This window comes from Oryx dammah, unplaced genomic scaffold (genome assembly GCF_014754425.2).
Source record: "Oryx dammah isolate SB20612 unplaced genomic scaffold, SCBI_Odam_1.1 HiC_scaffold_18, whole genome shotgun sequence".
Lineage (NCBI taxonomy): Eukaryota > Metazoa > Chordata > Mammalia > Artiodactyla > Bovidae > Oryx > Oryx dammah.
In genome coordinates this window covers 105,709,107-105,731,279 of record NW_024070202.1, presented here as the reverse complement: position 1 = coordinate 105,731,279, position 22,173 = coordinate 105,709,107, and the positions used below count along the sequence as shown (strand labels likewise).

General features: G+C 42.9%; 1 pseudogene and 2 gene segments (V, D, J or C); all 3 read right to left on the bottom strand.

Annotated features, from left to right (window-relative positions):
• Positions 1-2,184: 2,184 nt before the first annotated feature.
• Positions 2,185-2,789, bottom strand: LOC120877568. The segment is given in 2 exon segments: positions 2,185-2,561; positions 2,696-2,789. Coding segments are annotated over 2 exon segments (423 nt in total).
• A 3,984-nt stretch (positions 2,790-6,773) lies between these two features.
• LOC120877567 lies at positions 6,774-7,276 on the bottom strand. The segment is given in 2 exon segments: positions 6,774-7,099; positions 7,212-7,276. Coding segments are annotated over 2 exon segments (375 nt in total).
• Positions 7,277-21,472: 14,196 nt separating this feature from the next.
• On the bottom strand, positions 21,473-21,950 carry LOC120877565 (annotated as a pseudogene).
• Positions 21,951-22,173: the final 223 nt, after the last annotated feature.

Here is a 22,173-nt window from a genome sequence, read left to right as displayed (position 1 = left end):
GGTTGCTCAGTCGTCCACCTCTTTGCAACCCTGCAGACTAACTGTAGCCTGCCAGGCTCCTTTGTCCAAGAAATTCTCCAGGCAAGAACACTGAAGTGGGTTGCCATTCCCTTCTCCAGGGGATCTTCCCAACCCTGGATTGAACCCGGGTCCCCTGCATAGCAGGCAGATTCTTTATCGTCTGAGCCATAAGTAACGCTCTATAGACAATCATGTAATCTGAAAATAGTGACAATTTCACATCTTCCTTGACAATGTTTAGGATTTCTTTTTCATTTTTATTTGGCCCTATGACACTGGTTAAGACCTCCAGTATAATGTTGAAGAAAAGTAAGTAAGTTTATCAGGTCCTGGATTTCCTGGCTTCCAGGTGAGTTTGGGGGACATGTAGCCGAGACTTGCTTCTTGGACCAACTTGATTTGATCAAGGACTTGTTCATTCTGAAAAGAAATAAAAAAACTCCAGCTCTTTTCTCTAGATCCATTGATATCGATTAAAAAAATATATGTCCTTTGTGGGGAATACACTCCATCCTTGCTTTCTGTCCTTTGCTTTGACCAAGTGTCCTGGAGTCTGGATAACTCTGACATCAATAGAACCTGTAGAGAAACTATAGACAAAATCCAAGAGGGACCCTGACAAGGAAAACACTTGGTTGAGGGAGTTGGCAAGCCCAGAGCAGGATTTTTTGTCTGTGCTCAGGACATACCTGCTCCCAGGAGACAAAGAGCTACACAGCAGAGAAGCTGTGGCCCATGGTCGCACCAAAGAAGCACAAGGGTGAGGTTTTAAAGTCTCCATCAGCAGGCTTCTAGTGAGGTGATCACTTTGTAGACTCATAACTGTCATGTTACTGGGCAGAACATTTCATGGTATCAGAATAAAAGCTTTTATCCTAGTTCAGAAAATATAGCTAGTTTATATTTCATTCAATTAAAGCTTTCGTTTGTAAAAATGTTTATTTTTAAGCTATTTTATATTTACTTTTACTAACAGAAATAATGCTAGTTGTGGTGCAAGGGATTTGGTGCTCTGTGGCATGTGGTATTTTCCCGGACCAGGTATGAAACCTGTGTCCCCTGCATTGGCAGGCAGATTATTAACCACTGGACCACCAGGGAAACCCCTCTCATTCTATCTTAATTCCCTCTTTTTTTTTTTCTCAAACATTCCATGCCTTGATCAATCCCCATACAGTTCATTCCTGTCTTCTTTTATTTCCTAAAGGAACTAGAATACCACAATATATATTTCCAAGTATTTTATCCCTACCTAAATCTGTATTTTGGGTGGACTTTTCCGGTGCCATAGTTTAATCCTTTATAGGCTGAATTCTGCAGAACCTGTATCTCTAACCCAGCTCTATTGACATCTGTATATACAACTGCCTACTTCCAATTCTTATCTCATTATCCGATAAACAATTCAAACTCTACTATCTCAAATGGGGATTGCTACTGATAACATGGTCCCGTTTTATCTGACATTGCAGCTTTGTAAGGAACCAACGTCATACAAAGACCACTGAAAAACTATATTGATCTCCTGTCTGCTAATGACAGCTGAATATTTCCCTTGTTTCAGTTCCCTCTTTTGAGCAAAAACCCATCATACACGTCTACTTACATCCATGAAACCAGAAACTCGTCTTGTTAAGAAACTCCATCCCATCAACTCTCTCAAAATTGTTCTACTGGATAAAATTTGTATCGGTTGATTAAGTTCTTTCTCTTCTGTAATTTTTTCAAAGTATGACTCTTTAATATGAATGTCCTACTCACAATCAGATCCATCTCATGAAGCTCAAACGCTCTTAGCTTTCTCTAATCCAACCAGACAGAACTGGCATGTCTTCCTCAGAGCTCCCAAAGGACTTCTGATTATAGTATTATAATATATTATATTGTATTATTATATGCTATATGATTTTATAGATTATTATGTTCAAATCCATCATAATTATTTCCTTATTAGGCTGTCAGCTCCTTAGAGAAAAGATCTGTCTTCTACCCAGGTTTGTACCCTTTGTATTTGGAAAAATAGAGGAACATAGGAAAATGTCAAGAATAACTATTGATAAGTGTACAAGGAGAGATGAAAAGACAAAGGAACAAAGTATATTCCCTGGGTCTATTCTGATGAGTTCTTGATTAGGAATTCAGAGCGTGAAGGGAAAGGGTGCTTTACAAGGTTTTAGAGGGAGGCTGTATCGGGGGCTGTGGGGCTGGAGTGGGTTTGTGCACAGGTGAGAGGTGGCTGTGCTCCACTGTGGTGCTCCCGGAGCAGAGGTACACGGCTGTTTGCTTGGTGTGAGCAGACTTCACAGTGAGAGGAAACAGCTCCTTCTTCTCTCGAGAGACACTGTAACCTTCAGATAAGTCTCCTCTCTGAATATCCTTTTCAACCGTAGAGTAATAAATCAGCTTCAGACCCTGCCCTGGGTCCTGCCGGTACCAGTACATGGCACTGTAGCCCAGGTTCTGTTTACACTCCAGGGTCACATCCTGGCCAGCCTCAGCGAGCAGAAATCTTACCTGGTAGATTTCAGCATCCATGGGGCCTGTAGGATAAAGAAACAAAGGCTGGTGATGACACCTAGAAGGGAGCCAGGCACTGCTGCGAGATGAGGGTGCCGGAGTGGGTGGGGCTTTGCACGCCCAGGACCAGACTTTGCTGACTGGGTGTTGGGCTCACCTGCCCCCAGGAGACAAAGGGCCAGGTAGAGGGCCCAGCTACCCATGGCAAGGACTGGGTCTTTGTAAAACCCCAGACAAAGTATGAGGGAGGCCAAGGGCCCAGGCTGGAACCTAGAGCTCCCCCTGGCTCAACGCGCAGAATTTGTCACTGCTGTCAATTGACTGTCGCAGCTGAGTTTGCACACGGAGACACCGAGAAAGATCAGGACACTTGCATTTCCCCTTCCGCCCAACAGAGCTCTTTATATCCCTTCTAAACGGACAAATGCCAAATGGTGAGGAAACTGAATCTCCCATTTCCTGGTCAGAGTCACAAACAGACTGTGCCTGTGCATTCACCGTGATGAAAACTAGGAAAGTGAAATACCTACCATGTTCAGAGTCTATTGCCTCTGTATCAGCAGCTCAATTTCCCGCTAACACTGTTAGTGGGGAACTCCAAACACAAGAAGAGGTTCAGAGGTTTTGCTATAACATAAAGCCAGTTCTCTCTGTCCTCTGTATTTCTTACAAATAACTGATACAGTTACTTCAGCCGAAGTTGAAGCTCAGATACTTTGGCTAATTGATGCAAAGAACTGACTCATTAGAAAAGACCTTGATTCTGGGAAAGACTGAAGGCAGGAGGAGAAGGGGATGACAGAGGATGAGATGGTTGGATGGCATCACCGACTCGATGGATTTTGAGCAAGCTCCGGGAGTTGGTGATGGAGAGGGAAGCCTGGTGTGCTGCAGTCTGTGGGGTCACAAAGAGATAGACATGACTGAGAGACTCAACAACAACAACAACAAATTGATACAGTAGAGATGAAGCAGAGGTGAGTCGGGTAATTTTAGCAAAAAGCAAAGGGCCCTAAACCCACCCCCACCCCCATGTCGGTGGACTAGAGCAAGGGATTGGGAGAAAACCTGGGTTTGAATTCTGGCCCTGCCAACTAGCAGCCATGTCACTGGGCAAGTCTCTTATCCTCCCCTTGATTTTCTCACCTGTAAAATGGATATAATGAACATCTATCTGCTTGAAAATTTGTTCTAAATATTATATAAAGAATCTAGAACTGTTCTTCACACAGAATAAGCACCATATTTGTGTTTGCTATTATTATTTTTTGGACTTTTTATTTCACTAAGAGGACTTAAGAAGCTAATACTACATCCAGGAAATTCAGATATTTACTGACACGGGATTGTGCAAGTTCACAAACATATCATTTTCCAGCACTGAGCTGAAATTTATGTGATAAGTTTACATTCATTGCATAAAATCATTTATTCCAGAATCTTAGATAAATGATAATGTGGTCATAGATTATTTACCAAATGTTGTTATTTTGGCGGATAAATTTTTGTTTTATTTTTATATCTGGGCATAAAAGACAACTTTATGATGAAACTTGGTTGGAATCTGGTGGTTCAGACACTGTCTCTGCCACTTTCTGGAAGAAAGGTACATGTGTGAGTGTGTGTGTGTATGTGTATGTGAGAGAGAGATACAAAGGGAAAGGAAATGATGTATGATTTAGAATGTGAATGATGAGAAAGTGCAGCTCTGGGGTAGAACTCTGAGAAAGAATGCGGGCTGAGAGCTCACTTCCAAACATTGGATCCAGGCTTGAGGTTGTAAAGCACATCTGTAAAGCTGAGGACCTCATTCTTCACACAGGAACACTTTTGGTGATTTGTTAAATCCTAGGGACTGCTTCTGAAAATAATGTTTTAAACTCATAAAGTAGGATATACAGTATTACAAAAGACACCACTTATTCTGAAATGCAGAATAAATGCAAACGTTATCAAGATATTTTCAAGGAAATTTATGATATATATACATCTTCAAAATTCATTTAATAAAACATATCCTGGGGGACTTCCTTGGTGGTCCAGTGGTTAAGAATCTGCCTTCCAATGCAGGGGACATGGGTTTGATCCCTAGTCTGGGAACTAAGATCTCACCTGCCATGGGGCAACCAAGCTTGTGTACCACAACTAGAGAAAACTGTGAGCCCAACAAACAATCCCCCATGCCGAAAGCAGACACAATGCAGCCAAATAAATAGGTAAATGTTGAAAAATATATATATATATTCTGAAATATATCTGAAAACTGGCAAGATTTCCAAGCAGGGAGTGATGAGAGTAATGATATTTACTCTATGTAATGGGATATGAAAACATCTGAAAATTTCATATCAACTGTAATACACATCAAGTGTTATAATACACAAAAAATTTATGCAAATACCCTGTGATTTCCATTACTGACTTTGTCACAGGTTCTACTAACAGTGCTCTGGTTTATTCACTACATCTATCATGAACTAAAAGCTGTGTTTTAGTTAGACATTAGTAAAGATAAAGACTCATTTTCCCACTCAGCTTCATGGATTCCTGAATTCTGTCCTTGTACCCCTTGGAGGGCCATGGGTCCCAGGTTAAAAATTTGTGCCTTAGAAGAGAATATTCTTTGTGATAAAATACATGGACGAGAAGTATTAGGAAGAAATATTTTATATACAGTGCAAGTTCAGATTTGTTAAAGGGGTTTGATTAAAAAAATAAAACACTTTTAGACTGATTGACAAGTTATGACAAGAGCAGGACTTACTAGATTGTGTTCTAGTCCTGGAAACATGATTCTTACAGACATGAGGTGATACCTCATCTCAGGTGTGGCTGCTGGTGAACACGAATCTTCACTTCTGGAAAAGGTGTTTTTATATAACATGCTAAAATTGAGACATCAGCTGAGAGTTGTAAAGACTAAAATGAAGTGGGCTAATGTGAGGTCTTGGCAGAAACTATTTTAATCAATAAACTCCTTCTGAGTATTAAAAGGTACATTTATAATACATTGAAAAATAAATTTAGGAAAAACAGGAAAAAATCAACAAAATATATGTAAGAAGTGTTGGATAAAAAATACAGAGAATTTAAAGACCTCAATAAAGCAGCATGTGGGGACATTTGGAAAGGGGGACATATTCTGTATCTTGAGTATCATCCTTGTTATTGTTGTTTAATCTCTATGTCGTGTCCAACTAAGAGTGTCCAACTCTTTGGCGACCCCATGGACTGTAGCATGCCAGGCTCCTCTGTCCATGGGATTTCCCAGGTAAGAATACTAGGGTAGGTTGCTGCTTCCTCCTCTCGGGGGGTCTTCCCCACCCAGGGATCAAACCCTTGTCTTCTGCTTTGGCAGGTGGATTCTTTACCATTGAGTCATCAGGGAAACCCATCAGGTAGGTCTCCCGTGTGTGTGTGTGTGTGTGTGTGTGTGTGTGTTTAGCTCAGTTGTGTCCAACTCTTTGCAACCCCGTATACTATAGCCCACTAGGCTTCTCTGTCCATGGGATTCTCCAGGCAAGAATACTGGAGTGGGTTGCCATTTCCTCCTCCAGGGGATGTTCCCCACCCAAGAATCGAACCCAGGTCTCCCCCATAGCAGGCAGATTCTTTACTGTTCCAGCCACCAGGGAAGCCCTATCATGTAGGTTACATGGGTCTAAAAATTTATCAAACACGTTAAAATATATACTTGAAATGGGTATATTTTATTGTGACTATGTTATACCTCAAAGTGCTTTGAAAGCTTGTGTGACTGTAGTGTTGAGGAGGTAGGGAGCTGCTGGGTGTCTTGCTCAGTTTCTCTGGCAGGGACAGCTGAGAGAAGCAGTGATGAACCCTCAGGCGTCTCTGGATCAATGAATGCGCAGAGCCAGGAGATCAGGGTGCCCCTGCTGATTATCCTTATTCCTGCAGGCACTGTTTTGTGAGATGAAAAGCACAGAACTGCATGTTTTAATGAAGATTGTTAGGAACCCATCAAGGTCACATCCTGTGTCTCCTTTGCCAGATACCCTGCAACCTGGGGAACTTGAGACCCCTTAAAGCTTCCTTCCTCTTCCTTGGGTTTGCCTTCCCACCAGCTGTTTTTCACCTCCCCTTCTGCTCATCCTGTGTTGCCATTTACAGATTTTTCCTTCTGGTGTATGTTCTCTGAAGGTGGGTTTCTGTTAGCTCCTACCCTCCTACGACACTACTGATTTCCTGAGCTGGGTCCACGGTGAGTTTGTGCTCTAAGAAGAGCTGACGTGCAGCACTGTGGACTGGCTGCTGGCACAGAAATACAGAGCCGAGTCCCCTGCCTCGGTGGACTTGATTTCTAGGCTGCAGGGCGAGTTTTGGGGGCACTCAGCTGAAAATCGCTGTTTGAACTCGGCTGTATCTTCCATAGTGTCTTGATTCTGAAAGTAAACCAAGAACTCGAATGCTTCTTCCAGCTTCTTGCGATACCAGTAAACGTAAGCATGTCCCTCTTTGGGAATACAGTCCATCTTTGCTTTCTGGCCTTTTCCTTTGATCAGATGACTTGGACTCTGGGTGACCTCAGTGTCCATGGAGCCTGTGAGGAAAGAGAGAGATGGTGTAGTGAAAGCCCAGGAAAAAGCCTGATTTTGCAACCACAGGAGAAAGTCCTGAGATTGGAATCCAACAATTTCACAACAGGGACTTACCTGCTCCCCAGAAAAAAAGGGCCACACAGCATAGGAGGCCGAGGCACATGGCTGGCTCAGGGAGAAAGCAGAGCCGGGGCTTTTTCTCTATGGTGCCTCACCCCCTTCAGCACCTCCTTGTGATGTGGTCGGTTTCTGTGGTTATCACAGTCCCAGGGTACCTGAGACTCTAACATTTCTTAGGCTTAGGGGAGGGAAAGCTGGTAAAACAACTAGCTTGAATTTTAAACTGCTTTAATTTTTTTCCTGAATCTTCTCTTTTATTATCTTCTAAATAAAACCACACATCATTAATTTATTTGCTTTTCAAATTTGTCAGTTTGCCTCCTCCCATCCTCACTTCCCTCTCAGGCAGTGAAACATACAACTTGCCGTATGTCAATCATAGCTGCTTCTACCACATTTACAAAATCATACAGCCACTATTTAAATTAAATGTTGAACTTATAAAAAATATACTTCTGTTATATGTAATGCATCTGAAAGTGAAAGTGAAAGTCGCTCAGTCCTGTCCGACTCTGCAAGAAGATGGGAGAGCAGATCTCATATCCCCCTCTCTGCAGCCAAGGGACTCAGGCACATATGTGATCAAGAATAAAGAAACAGGGCTGTCTCAGGTGTGAGGTGCATGGGGATCATAGGGAAAGGTGATTGGGAAAAGGTATGGTAATCCTGATCCTGCACAGGAGTAATTAAGCTTACAAGTCTCTGCACGTTCATAAATGAAGTCTCTCAGCATGATCTGAGGGTGAAGTTCTTGGTCCTCTAATGTTAAAAGTCACCAAGCAGACACTTGCTTACTTCCAGTTGGAGGGTCTCTGGTTCTATCCATTCCTAACCAGCTCAACAGGAAGTAGACACAGTTGAACTACAGGCCGCTGATTCCAGGTCCTGGAAAACAAGTGGCACAAACATCTCCTTGTTGAGACTTACCTGCCCCTTGGAGGCTATGCAACTCTTAAAAGGACTGAAGGCAGGTGAGTGGGCTTTGACTAATCATTACCCACAGTTGTACAGCCACTATTAAGAGATCTCACTTGCGTTCCATGCAGCACCCAACAACTTCTCAGACGGGAGGTCAGTCTGTGCCTGCGCTTTGGGCTGAGTTTTACAGACAGATCCGCATCACCCCCTAGTGGTCAGCTTTTGCAACTCTTCTTCCCACTTGGTCCTAACCCATGGCTGTGGTGAGTGAGTGACAACCGCTCATTCCTGTCCCACTCTTTGTGACCCCATGGACTGTAGCCCACCAGACTCCTCTTTCCAAGGGATTTTCCAGGCAAGAATATTGAGTGGGTTGCCATTCCCTTCTCCAGGGGATCTTCCTGACCCAGGGATCGAACCCGGGTCTCTTGCATTGCAGGCAGACTCTTTACCATCTGAGCCACCATCCATCCTATATGGCTGTGGTAGCCCTCTCAGTTCTCCCCTTCTGTTGCCTCCTGTGTCCAACCAATTACGAAGTCCTTTGATTTTATTTCCTAATTATGTTTTAAATCTCTCATTTTCGTGTATTCCTTTCACTACCATCATCATCATTGCATGAACAGCTGCCTAGGCCACTGCATTCACAACTGTATGTATTCTCAGCCTATGCTTTTTGCACACTGTCCTTTGTGGTTTCATGCTATAGCCAGGATGATTTTTAAAAAAACTCATGTGCAGGCACACCCACATCAACAAATACTAACATGATTACTACAGAAATCAAATTCCTAAAATCTTAATGGCAGGGCAAGAGGCAGCTGAGAACACTCTGTACCTTCTGCTCAACTTTGCTGTGAACGTGAAACTGTTCTGGGAAATTAAGGCTATGAAAGAACTCAGTGACTCATAGCAAACTGTATGTTAAGTTCCATGGCATATACTTTGATTTGCAAGTTCACGGACGGTCTGATGGCTGATGTCTGCCTGCTTCTCTCCTGTCTCACCTCTCGCTCACCTCCTTCCTCTCTCTGCTCCTCTCACGTCGCTACATCTTCATTCATTAAGCACACTGGTTTTTTTCCTACCTGAACAATTTTGCACCAGATCTTCTATCCATGCTTGTCTGTTCTCTATCCCCAGTCCCACTTTGTAAACTCCAACCCATCTTTAGGATGTCATTGTAAACATGATTTTCTTTAAGGAAACTTCTCTGTAACTCTATTAAGTCTCCTGGGTCATTAAAAGTAGCAACTGGGTTCAACTAATACCCTGCCCAAGTCCCACTGATAGAAGGGACACCAGATCCCAATAAATATTTTTTTTTCCATGAATATGAAACTTTATCAGAGCCTTAGATACAGAAAGTAACAGTTGCTGAGGCATTTTATGCCCGTCTTTTGGAAAGAAGAATTATGAGCTTCTGTTGCTTAGCAACAGGGGAGGAAGGTTTCTGTTCTTATTAAACTGCACTTGATTACCTCTTCTCTTATCCCCTCTGAGCTCATCTAACAATCCTTTCCACTAATTCCCTTTAATATGTAAGTTGCAATTCTAAGCAAGAGAAGGAAATGGCAACCTACTCCAGTATTCTTGCCTGGAAAATCCCACGGACAGAAAAGCCTGGTGGACTACAGTCCATGGTTTTGCAAAGAGCTGCAAAGAGTTGTACACGTCTGAGCAAGCATACATGCACTGTTCAAAGCAGCCCTTTTGGCTTGAATTACATTTATTTACCTTTTAGTGAAAGAGTGAAAAAGTGGGCTTAAAGCTCAACATTCAGAAGACAGAGATCATGGCATCCGGTCCCATCACTCCATAGGAAATAGATGGGGAAACAGTGGCAGACTTTATTTTTGGGGGCTCCAAAATCACTGCAGATGGTGATTGCAGCCATGAAATTAAAAGACGCTTACTCCTTGGAAGAAAAGTTATGACCAACCTAGATAGCATATTCAAAAGCAGAGACATTACTTTGCCGACTAAGGTCCGTCTAGTCAAGGCTATGGTTTTTCCAGTAGTCATGTATGGATGCGAGAGTTGGACTGTGAAGAAGGCTGAGTGCCGAAGAATTGATGATTTTGAACTGTGATGTTGGAGAAGACTCTTGAGAGTCCCTTGGACTGCAAAGAGGTCCAACCAGTCCATTCTGAAAGAGATCAACCCTGGGATTTCTTTGGAAGGAATGATGCTAAAGCTGAAACTCCAGTACTCTGGCCACCTCATGTGAAGAGTTGACTCACTGGAAAAGACTTTGATGCTGGGAGGGATTGGGGGCAGGAGAAAAAGGGGACAACAGAGGATGAGATGGCTGGATGGCATCACTGACTCAGTGGACCTTGAGTCTGAGTGAACTCGGGAGTTGGTGATGGACAGGGAGGCCTGGCGTGCTGTGATTCATGGGGTCGCAGAGTCGGACATGACTGAGTGACTGAACTGAACTGAACTTAACCTTTTATTTATTTTTAACAGCTTCTTCCCAACCCAGAGTTCTAACCCAGGTCTCCCACATTGCAGGCGGATTCTTTACCAGCTGAGCCACAAGGGTGGTCCAAGAATACTGGAGTGGGTAGCTTATCCCTTCTCCAGTGAATCTTCCCGACCCAGGAATCGAACTGGGGTCTCCTGCATTGAAGGGGATTATTTACCAACTGAGCTATCAGGGAAGCCCTAGATTTACTTACTTTCTAATTATTTTTAACAGCTTCATTGAGCTATAATTGATGTACCAAAACTGCACATATTTAATGTACACAGTTTAATGAATTAGCATCAGTTCAGTTCAGTTGCTCAGTTGTGTCCAACTCTTTGCGAATCCATGGACTGCAGCACACCAGGCCTCCCTGTCCATCACCAGCTCCCAGAGTTTACCCAAACTCATGTCCATTGAGTCGGTGATGCCATCCAACCTTCTCGTCCTCATGAAATTTCAATTTAACAACTCCCCATGTCCCCCTTCTCCTTAGACATTAGCAACCAGTAAATGGCAGTATTTTATTTCTTTTAAGGTCTAAGTAGTATTCTATTATATGTATATATATATATGTAAAGTACATACATATATATTATATATATGATGGATCCCTTCATCTGTTGATTGACCCTTAGATTGAGATATCAGTTGAGAAAGGTAAATACTACATTGAATAGCACTAATGAGAAATCTTGGCAGAAAATATTTTAATAAATAAATGTCTTATGAGTATCTAAATGTACTTTCATAAAATAATTCTTACATCAGGGAAATCTTTGGGAAACTTTAACAAAATATATGCAGGGGATTTTATTGTTCAGTCGCTCAGTTGTGTCTCCTCTTTGTGACCCCATGGACTGTAGCACGCCAGGCCTCCCTGTCCATCACCAACTCCTGGAGTTTACTCAAACTCGTGCCCACTGAGTTGGTGATGCCATCCAACCATCTCATCCTCTGTCAGCCCCTTCTCCTGCTGCCTTCAATCTTTCTCAGCATTAGGGTCTTTTCCAATGGGTTGGCTTTTCACGTCAAATGACCAAACTACTGGAGCTTCAGCTTCAGTATTAGTCCTTCCAATGAATATTCAGAGTTGATTTCATTTACGATTGATTGGTTTGATTTCCTTGCTGTCCAAAGGACTCTCAAGAGTTTTTTCTAGCACCACATTTCAAAAGCATCAGTTCTTTGGCTCTCAGACTTCTTTGTGGTTCAACTCACATCTGTACATGAATACTGAAAAACCATAGTTGGACAATATGGACCTTTGTCAGCAAAATGATGTCCCTGCTTTCTAATACACTGTTTAGGTTTGTTATAGCTTTTCTTCCAAGGAACAAGCATCTTTTAATTTCATGCCTACAGTCACCATCTGCAGTGATTTGGGAGCCCAAGAAAATAAAGCCTTTCACTGTTTCCAACTTTTCCTCATCTATTTGCCATGAAGTGATGGGATTGGATGCTATGATCTTATGATTAAAAAATAAAAAGCCAAGCTTAAATAACTTAAAAAGACCTCAGTAAAATAGCAAGGAGGGACTTTAGGGGAGGGAGAAGTATTCTGTGGCTTGATTGTCATGCCAGCTATCTATGCTGATAAGTCGCTTCAGTCGTGTCTGACTCTGTGCGAGCCCATAGATGACAGCTCACCAGGCTTCCTCATCCCTGGGATTCTCCAGGCAAGAACACTGGAGTGGGTTGCAATTTCCTTCTCCAATGCATGAAAGTGAAAAGTGAAAGTGAAGTCACTCAGTCGTGTCTGACTCTTTGGTGACCACATGGACTGCAGCCTTCCAGGCTCCTCTGTCCATGGGATTTTCCAGGCAAGAATACTGGAGTGGGGTGCCATTGCCTTCTCTGGCCAGCTATCTATACAGGTGCAAAATCTCGTCAAAAAGTGTTCAAACATATACTCCAATTGGGTGCATTTTATTTCCGAGTTGTTGCTTTCAAAGCTTCTGTGATTGGAGTACTCAGGACCTAGGGAGTTGCTGCGTTTCTTGCTCAGCTCCTCTGGCAGGGACAGCTGAGAGGAGCAGCCATGAACCCCTAGGGAGTCCCTGGGTCTGGATCGGTTAATATGCTGAGCGAGGTAACCAGGGTGCCCCTGCTGATTATCCTTATTTCTGAAGGCACAGTTTTGCCAGGTGGAAAGCTCAAAATTACACTTCTTAATAAAGATTGTTAGGAACCCATCAAGGTCACATCCTGTGTCTCTCCTTTGCCAGATACCCTGCCAACTGGGGAATCTGAGACCCCTTACAGCTTCCTGCCCCGTCCTTGGGTTTGTGTTCCCACCAGCTGTTTTCCACCTCCCCTTCTGCTCATCCTGTGTTGCCATTTACAGATTTTTCTTTCTGATGTATGCTCTTTCAAGGTGAGTTTCTGTCAATTTCTACCCTCCTATGACACCACTGATTTCCTGAGCTGGGTCCACGGTGAGTTTGTGTTCTAAGAAGAGCTGACGTGCAGCACTGTGGACTGGCTGCTGGCACAGAAATACAGAGCTGAGTCTGATGCCTTGGTGGACTTGATTTCCAGGCTGCAGGGCGAGTTTTGGGGGCACTGAGCTGAAAATTGCTCTTTGAACACTTCTGTGTCTTCCACAATGTCTTGCTTCTGTAAGTAAACCAAGAACTCGAATGCTTCTTCCAGCTTCCTGCGGTACCAATAAACATTAATATGTCCTTTTATGGGGACACAATCCATCTTTGCTTTCTGGCCTTTTCCTTTGACCAGATGACTTGGACTCTGAGTGACCTCAGTGTCCATGGAGCCTGTAAAGAAAGAGACAGAAAGTTCACAAAAAGCCCTTCTGAAGGGGCCTGATTTTGCAGCCACAGGAGAAAGTCCTGAATCTAGAATCCAAGAAATTCACCTCACCTGCTCCCCAGATAAAAAGAGCCACACAGCACAGGAGACCAAGGCACATGGCTGGCTCAGGGAGAAAGCAGAGCAGTAGCTCTTCCTCTAAGGCTCCTCATCTGCCTTCAGCACCTCCTTGTGACGTGGTCTCTTCCTGCAGTCATCACAGTCCCCATGTACTTGAGGGCAGGGAAAGCTGGTGAAACCACTAGCTTGGATTCCAGACTTTCAATAGTCTCTTTTCCTGATTCGGCTCTTTCATCATTTCTTTAACAAATGAAAATCAGTTACACATCAATAACTTACTTGCTTTTTATCTTGTCTATTTGTCTCCTCCCCTCCTCCCTTCCCTCTCAGGTAATGAAATACACAACTTGCTGTATGTCAGTCATAGCTTCCACCGCACTTGCAAATTAATAGAGTAGCTATTTTATACTAACAAGTCAAATTTTGAACAATACAAAAGAAGTATTTGTGATGGATATATAAAGCATCTAGAGAAATAATAAAATGAGTCATCTAGCAGCCTGGAGAATCCCATGGTTGGAGGAGCCTGGTGGGCTGCAGTCCATGGGGTCGCTAAGAGTTGGACATGACTGAGCGACTTCTCTTTCACTTTTCACTTTCATGCATTGGAGAAGGAAATGGCAACCCACTCCAGTGTTCTTGCCTGGAGAATCCCAGGGATGGGGGAGCCTGGTGGACTGCCGTCTATGGGATTGCACAGAGTTGGACACGACTGAAGCAACTTAGCAGCAGCAGCCTGAAACTGTTAGCTTAGGAGACAGATTTTCTCTGAGAATTTTTAAGTCCCTGTGTTATTTTTCTAGATTTTATCATTCTTTCTCTACCAAGTCTTGGAAAACATAATCCCAAAGTTCCAGTGTTTACTCACTTTCGTTCCATTTTCAGTTTTAGACTTGTGTAAGAATCTGTAAGTTACATACTAATCAGTATTTTATGTCTTTGAAATTTACCTAAGGGGTTTATTCTGTTTACACTTTTTTCTGTGTCATTTTTTTATTCAGCATTATGTCTGTGATAATAATTTATTATTATTTTATATAATAGTTTAAATGATAATACTTTATTATTATTGTTTTTGCAGATAACTTTATATAATTCACTTTTGCTAACATGTACATGCCTGCTCATTCCCTCAGTCGTGTCTGACTCTTTGTCACCCCATGGACTGTAGCCCACCAGGTTCCTCTGTCCCTGGGATTTTTCAGGCAAGAATCCTGGAGTGGGTTGCCATGTCCTCCTCCAGGGGATCTTCCCATCCCAGGATTCCAGCCTGCATCTCCTGTGTCTCCTGCAAAGCAGGCGGATTCTTTACCTGCTAAGCTATCCCTAATATATAAGGTTCCATTTATTATTAATAGTTTGTCAGAATTTATTATCCATTCTTGAGTTAATGTACACTAGTTTTTTCCTCTAGATTTTTGTGCTAGTACAAACAGGACTGCATTCTTATACCTTTCTTTACATACCAAGGTATAATATTTCCCTATGCCTGTGTATATAGAAATTGAGCCTTAGGGTCACCACATGAACTTTACATACTAAGACAAAATGCTTTCCAAATTAAGCCAAATAAATAATCCCAGCAACTGTTATGTGTTTTCTAGGGTTGCACATCTAAAATTCAATTGGTACTATTCTTTCTAAGTTGTATAATTTTTGGCTGTGCCAGGTGGCATGTGGTTTACTAGTACCCTGAACAGGAATAGAACCAGCGCCCTCTGCAGGGAAGCCCAGCATCTTAACCACTAGACCTCCATGGAAGTCCTGGCACTTAATGTTCTTTACCCTTTGCTAGTCTATTAGGCGGAGAGGGCAATGGCACCCCACTCCAGTACTCTTGCCTGGAAAATCCCATGGGCGGAGGAGCCTGGTAGGCTGCAGTCCATGGGGTCGCAAAGAGTCGGACACGACTGAGCGACTTGAGTTTCACTTTTCACTTTCATGCATTGGAGAAGGAAATGGCAACCCACTCCAGTGTTCTTGCCTGGAGAAGCCCAGGGATGGGGGAGCCTGGTTGGCTGCTGTCTGTAGGGTTGCACAGAGTCGGACACGACTGAAGCGACTTAGCAGCAACGGCAGCAGCAGCAGCAGTCTATTAGGATAAAATAGTATATCACTCTAGTTTTAGTTTGCATTTTTATGATTTTTCAGTTTAGTTCAGTTGAGTCACTCAGTCGTGTCCAACACTTTGTGATCCCATGGATTGAAGCACACCAGGCATCTCTGTCCGTCACCAACTCCCAAAGCTTACCATCGAGTTGGTGATTCCATCCAACCATCTCATACTCTGTCGCCCACTTCTCCTGCCTTCAATCTTTCCCAGCATCAGGGTCTTTTCCAATGAGTCAGGGCTTCATATCAGGTGGTCAAAGTATTGGAGCTTTAGCTTCAGCATCAGTCCTTCCAATGAATATTCAGAACTGATTTCCTTTAAGATTGACTGGTTTCATCTCCTTGAAGTCCAAGGGGCTCTCCACCATCACAAGAGTCTTCTCCAACACCACAGTTCAGAAGCATCAATTCTTCAGTGCTCAGCTTCATTTATGGTCCAACTCTCACATCCACACATGACTACTGGAAAAACCGTAGTTTTGACTAGACAGACCTTTATCAGGAAAGTAATGTCTCTGCTTTTTAATATGCTGTCTAGGTTTCTCATAGCTTTGCTTCCAAGGAGCAAGCATCTTTTAATTTCATCCCTGCAGTCACTATCTGCAGTGATTTGGGAGCCCAAGAAAATAAAATCTTTCATTATTTACAGTTTCTCCTGATCTATTTGCCATGAAGTGATGAGATTGGATGCTATGATCTTATGATTAAAAAATAGGAAGCCAAGCTTAAAGAACTTTCAAAGACCTCAGTAAAATAGCAAGGAGGGACTTTAGGGGAGGGAGACGTATTCTGTGGCTTGATTGTCATGCCAGCTATCTATACAGCAAAATCTCGTCCAAAAGTGTTGAAACATATACTCCAATTGGGTGCATTTTATTGCCGAGTTGTTGCTTTGAAAGCTTCTGTGATTGTAGCATTCAAGACCCAGGGAGTTGCTGCATTTCTCGCTCAGCTCCTCTGGCAGGGACAGCTGAGAGGAGCAGCCGTGAACCCCTGAGGAGTCCCTGGGTCTGGATCAGTTAATATGCTGAGCAAGATGACCAGGGTGCCCCTGCTGATTATTTCTAAAGGCACAGTTTTGCCAGGTGAAAAGCTCAAAATTACACTTCTTAATAAAGATGGTTAGGAACCCATCAAGGTCACATTCTGTGTCTCTCCTTTGCCAGATACCCTGAAAACTGGGGAATCTGAGACCCCTTACAGCTTTCTGCCCCGTCCTTGGGTTTGTGTTCCCACCAGCTGTTTTCCACCTCCCCTTCTGCTCATCCTGTGTTGCCATTTACAGACTTTTCTTTCTGATGTATGCTCTTTCAAGGTGGGTTTCTGTCAATTCCTACCCTCCTACGACACCACTGATTTCCTGAGCTGGGTCCACGGTGAGTTTGTGTTCTAAGAGCTGACGTGCAGCACTGTGGACTAGCTGCTGGCACAGAAATACAGAGCTGAGTCCGCTGCCTTGGTGGACTTAATTTCCAGGCTGCAGGGTGAGTTTTGGGGCCACTGAGCCAAAAATTGCTGTTGAAATTCTTCTGTGTCTTCCACAGTGTCTTGAATCTCTAAGTAAACCAAAAACTCAAATGCTCCTTCCGGCTTCTTGCGATACCAGTGTACATGAACATGTCCTTTTATGGGGACACAATCCATCTTTGCTTTCTGGTCTTTTCCTTTGACCAGATGACCTGGACTCTGGATGACCTCAGTGTCCATGGAGCCTGTAAGGGATGAGACAGTAAATGCAATGAAAGCCCAGGAGAAAGGCTGGTTTTGCAGCCACAGGAGAAAGTCCTGAGATTGGAATCCAACAACTTCACAACTGGGACTTACCTGCTCCCCAGGTAAGAAGAAAAAGAAAGCTGCACAGCTCAGGAGGCTGAAGCACATGTCTGGATCAGGGAGAAAGCAGGGCGGTGACTTTTCCCCTAAGGTGCCTCCTCCCCCTTCAGCAACTCCTTGTGATGTGGTGGGTTCACATGGTCATTATAGCACCTGTGTACATGAGTCGCTAACATTTCATAGGCTGGGAGGGCACAGAAAGCTCGTGAAACAACTAGTATGAATTTGAAACTGCTTTATTTTTCTTTTTTCCTGATTCTTGTCTCTCATCAGTCTTTAAAGCATAGAAGTCATTTCACATCAGTAATTTATTTGCTTTTTTAACTTGTCAATTTGCCTTTTCCCCTCCTCCCTTCCCTCTTAGGCAATGAACGATACACTTTGCTATATGTCAATCATAGCTTCTATTGCATTTACAAAATTACATAGCAGCTACTTACTTTGGCCACCTCATGCGAAACGTTGACTCATTGGAAAAGACTTTGATGCTGGGAGGGATTGGGGGCAGGAGTAAAAGGGGACGAAAGAAGATGAGATGGCTGGATGGCATCACTGACTTGATGGACGTGAGTCTGAGTGAACTCCGGGAGTTGGTGATAGACAGGGAGGCCTGGCGTGCTGCGATTCATGGGGTCGCAAGGAGTCAGACATGACTGAGTGACTGAACTGAACTGAACTTATGTTAAAAACACAAAATTTGAGCTCTACAAATATTTGTGCTGCTGCTAAGTTGCTTCAGTCGTGTCCAACTCTGTGCGACCCCAGAGACAGCAGCCCACCAGGCTCCCCCGTTCCTGGGATTCTCCAGGCAAGAACACTGGAGTGGGTTGCCATTTCCTTCTCCAATGCATGAAAGTGAAAAGTGAAAGTGAAGTCGCTCAGTCATGTCTGACTCTTAGCCACCCCATGGACTGCAGCCTACCAGGCTCCTCCGTCCACGGACATGCAATACATCTAGAGAAATAGCAAAATGAATGATCTCGCCTGGAACAATCAGTTTAGGAAACTGACTTTCACTGAGAATTTTCAAGTCTCCGTGTTATTTTTCTCGATTCTTATCTTTCTTTCTCTACCTATCTTGATAATCGCAACATTATCTTCACTATTCTCTCTCTTTTCCTAAATTTCAGTGACTTTCATCAAGTTGCATGAGAATATCTTTTGTGATTTTGATTAGTGCTGCATTGAATACATAGATGATAGTACAAAAATAGGAATACTCTTTCTATTGGTTTAACTTATTCATGATCATGGTATATAGCTTCACTTGTTTTAGGTTTTTAAAATGTTTTCCCTAAAATGTAATAATTTTCTGAGTTAAATAATCATTTACCTAATAGATTTTTAACAGATTTTATATGTGTTATAATTTGTAAATGGTCCGTCTCTTTAAAAAATATGTTTTTGACTGTTTCTTGCTTATATATGGAAATAAATTGACTTTTAAAGTTTATGTTAAATTCAGTAAATTTATTAAATTTGTTGTTATTAATATGCAATGCTTCTTTAAATTCCTTTGGTTCTTCGTCTCAATTTTCCGTCTTTAGTCATTTCTTCGCTCCTTTCCTCATTCTCACCCTTTTTTTCTAGTTCTATTGGCTAGATATTCAGCATAATCATGACCAGAAACAGTGGCAGACTTCATTTACTTACTTGTCAATTATGTTTGACCCAGAGAACTACAGGTAGTAGACATGTGGTAGGTGCTATGGAGGGTTAAAAAGTGTAAAATTAGTTCCTGCTATTAGAGGAGTTATTGGCATGCCAGGATATTTGCAAATCATTCTCCCAACTGTTACTGGGCCAGGTTCTTCTTGACTGACCCACAGGAAAGCCAAAATAAGAGATGCCCAGGTTTGTCGGAGAGAAGAGGGTTGTCTTCAAGGCCGCCAGCCAAGCAAGAAGACGAGAGATCTTCTGCCGATTTTTTTGTGTTGTTTTTGTTTTTCATATTGAGTAGACTGAACTTAATATGAAAATTTTGGATATTAGTGCTTTACTGGTTATATCATTTGCAAATATTTTCTCCCATTCAGCAGGCTGTCTTTGTTTTTTCAACATTTTGTTTTTTGGTTTTGACTGTGAGAAAGTTTTATGCTTAATAAGTTTCCACTTGATCATTCTTGCTTTTGTTTCCTTTTCCTGAGGAGACAGATCAAAGAATATATTGCTACAACTGATGGCAGAGGGTGTTCTGTGTTTTGTTCTAGGAGTTTTATGGTTTCTGGCATTACATGTCTATCTTTACTCAATTTTGTGTTTGAATTTGTGTTTGGCATGAGGAAATGCTCCAATTTCATTTTTTTACATTGTTGTCTAGTTTAACCAGCACTGCTTATTGAAGAGCATGTCTATTTCCAATCTGTTTATTCCTGCATTCCTTATCATAGTTTCAGTTCAGTTCAGTTCAGTCGCTCAGTCATGTCTGACTCTTTGCGATCCCATGAATCGCAGCACGCCAGGCCTCCCTGTCCAACACCAACTCCCGGAGTTTACTCAAACTCATGTCCATTGAGTCAGTGATGCCATCCAGCCATCTCATCCTCTGTCATCCCCTTCTACTCCTGCCCCCAACCCCTCCCAGCATCAGGGTCTTTTCCAATGAGTCAACTCTTTGCATAAGGTGGCCAAAGTACTGGAGTTTCAGCTTTACCATCAGTCCTTCCAATGAACACCCAGGATTGATCTCCTTTAGAATGGACTGGTTGGACCTCTTTGCAGTCCAAGGGACTCTCAAGAGTCTTCTCCAACACCACAGTTCAAAAGCATCAATTCTTCGTTGCTCAGCTTTCTTCACAGTCCAACTCTCACATCCATACATGACCACAGGAAAAACCATAACCTTGACTAGATGGAGCTTTGTTGGCAAAGTAATGTCTCTGCTTTTGAATATGCTGTCTAGGCTGGTCATAACTTTCCTTCCAAGGAGTAAGCATCTTTTAATTTCATGGCTGCAATCACCATCTGCAATGATTTTGGATCCCCAAAAAATAAAGTCTGACACTGTTTCCACTGTTTCCCCATCTATTTGCCATGAAGTGATGGGACCAGATGCCGTGATCTTCGTTTTTGAATGCTGAGCTTTAAGCCAACTTTTTCACTCTCCTCTTTCACTTTCATCAAGAGGCTTTTTAGTTCTTCTTCACTTTCTGCCATAAGGGTGGTGTCATCTGTATATAGGAGGTTATTGATATTTCTTCTGGCAATCTTGATTCCAGCTTGTGCTTCTTCCAGCCCAGCATTTCTCGTGATGTACTCTGCATATAAGTTAAATAAGCAGGATGACAATATACAGCCTTGATGTACTCCTTTTCCTATTTGGAACCAGTCCGTTGTTCCATGTCCAGTTCTAACTGTTGCTTCCTGACCTGCATATAGATTTCTCAAGAAGCACGTCAGGTGGTCTGGTATTCCCATCTCTTTCAGAATTTTCCACAGTTTATTGTGATCCACACAGTCAAAGGCTTTGGCATAGTCAATAAAGCAGAAATAGATGTTTTTCTGGAACTCTCTTGCTTTTTCCATGATCCAGCAGTGTTGGCAATTTGATCTCTGGTTCCTCTGCCTTTTCTAAAACCAGCTTAATTGATCATACTTATGTGGGTTTATTTCTAGACACTCATTTCTGTTTGGATCAATGAATGTCCTGATCCAGGTGATCAGGGAGACCAGGGAAGACAGATGACCTACTGATTATCCTTACTCCTGAAGGCACAGCTTTGCCAGATGAAAAGCTCAGAACTGCATATTTTATTAAAGATAGTTAGGAACCAATCAAGGTCACATCCTGTGTCTCCTTTGCCAGATACCCTGAAAACTGGGGAATCAGAGACCACTGTACAGCTTCCTGCCCCATTCTTGGATTTGTATTCCCACCAGCTGTTTTCCACCTCCCCTTTTGCTCATTCTGTGTTGCCATTTACAGACTTTTTCCTTCTGGCTAATGCTCTTTCAAGGTGGGTTTCCGTTAGTTCCTACCCTCCTACGACACCACTGATTTCCTGAGCTGGGTCCACGGTGAGTTTGTGCTCTAAGAAGAGCTGACGTGCAGCACTGTGGACTGGCTGCTGGCACAGAAATACAGAGCTGAGTCCGCTGCCTTGGTGGACTTGATTTCCAGGCTGCAGGGTGAGTTTTGGGGGCACTCAGCTGAAAATCTCTGTTTGAACATGTCTGTATCATCCATAATTTTTTCATCCTGTAAGTAAACCAAGAACTCGAATGCTTCTTCCAGCTTCCTGCGATACCAGTAAACATAAGAGTGTCCTTTTTGGGGACACAGTCCATTTTTGCTCTCTGGTCTTTTCCTATGACCAGATGGCTGGGACTCTGGATGACCTCAGTGTCCATGGAGCCTGTGAGAAAAGAGAGAGAAAGTGAAGAAAAGGCCCTTGAAGGAGCCTGATTTTGCAGCCTCAGGAGAAAGTCCTGAATCTAGAATCCAATTAATTCACCTCACCTGCTCCCCAGAATAAAAGAGCCACACAGCACAGGAGGCCAAGGCACATGGCTGGCTCAGGGAGAAAGCAGAGCCGGGGCTTTTCCTCTCAAGCGCCTTATCCCCTGCAGCACGTCCTTATGACGTGGTTGCTCCCTGTGGTCACCCCAGTCCCCATGTACATGAGATGCTAGCTTTTCATAGACTGGGAGGGCAGGGAAAGCTGGCAAAGCAACTAGTGTGGATTCCAGACTGCTTCAATTGTCTTCTCCCTGATTCTGCTCTCTCATCAT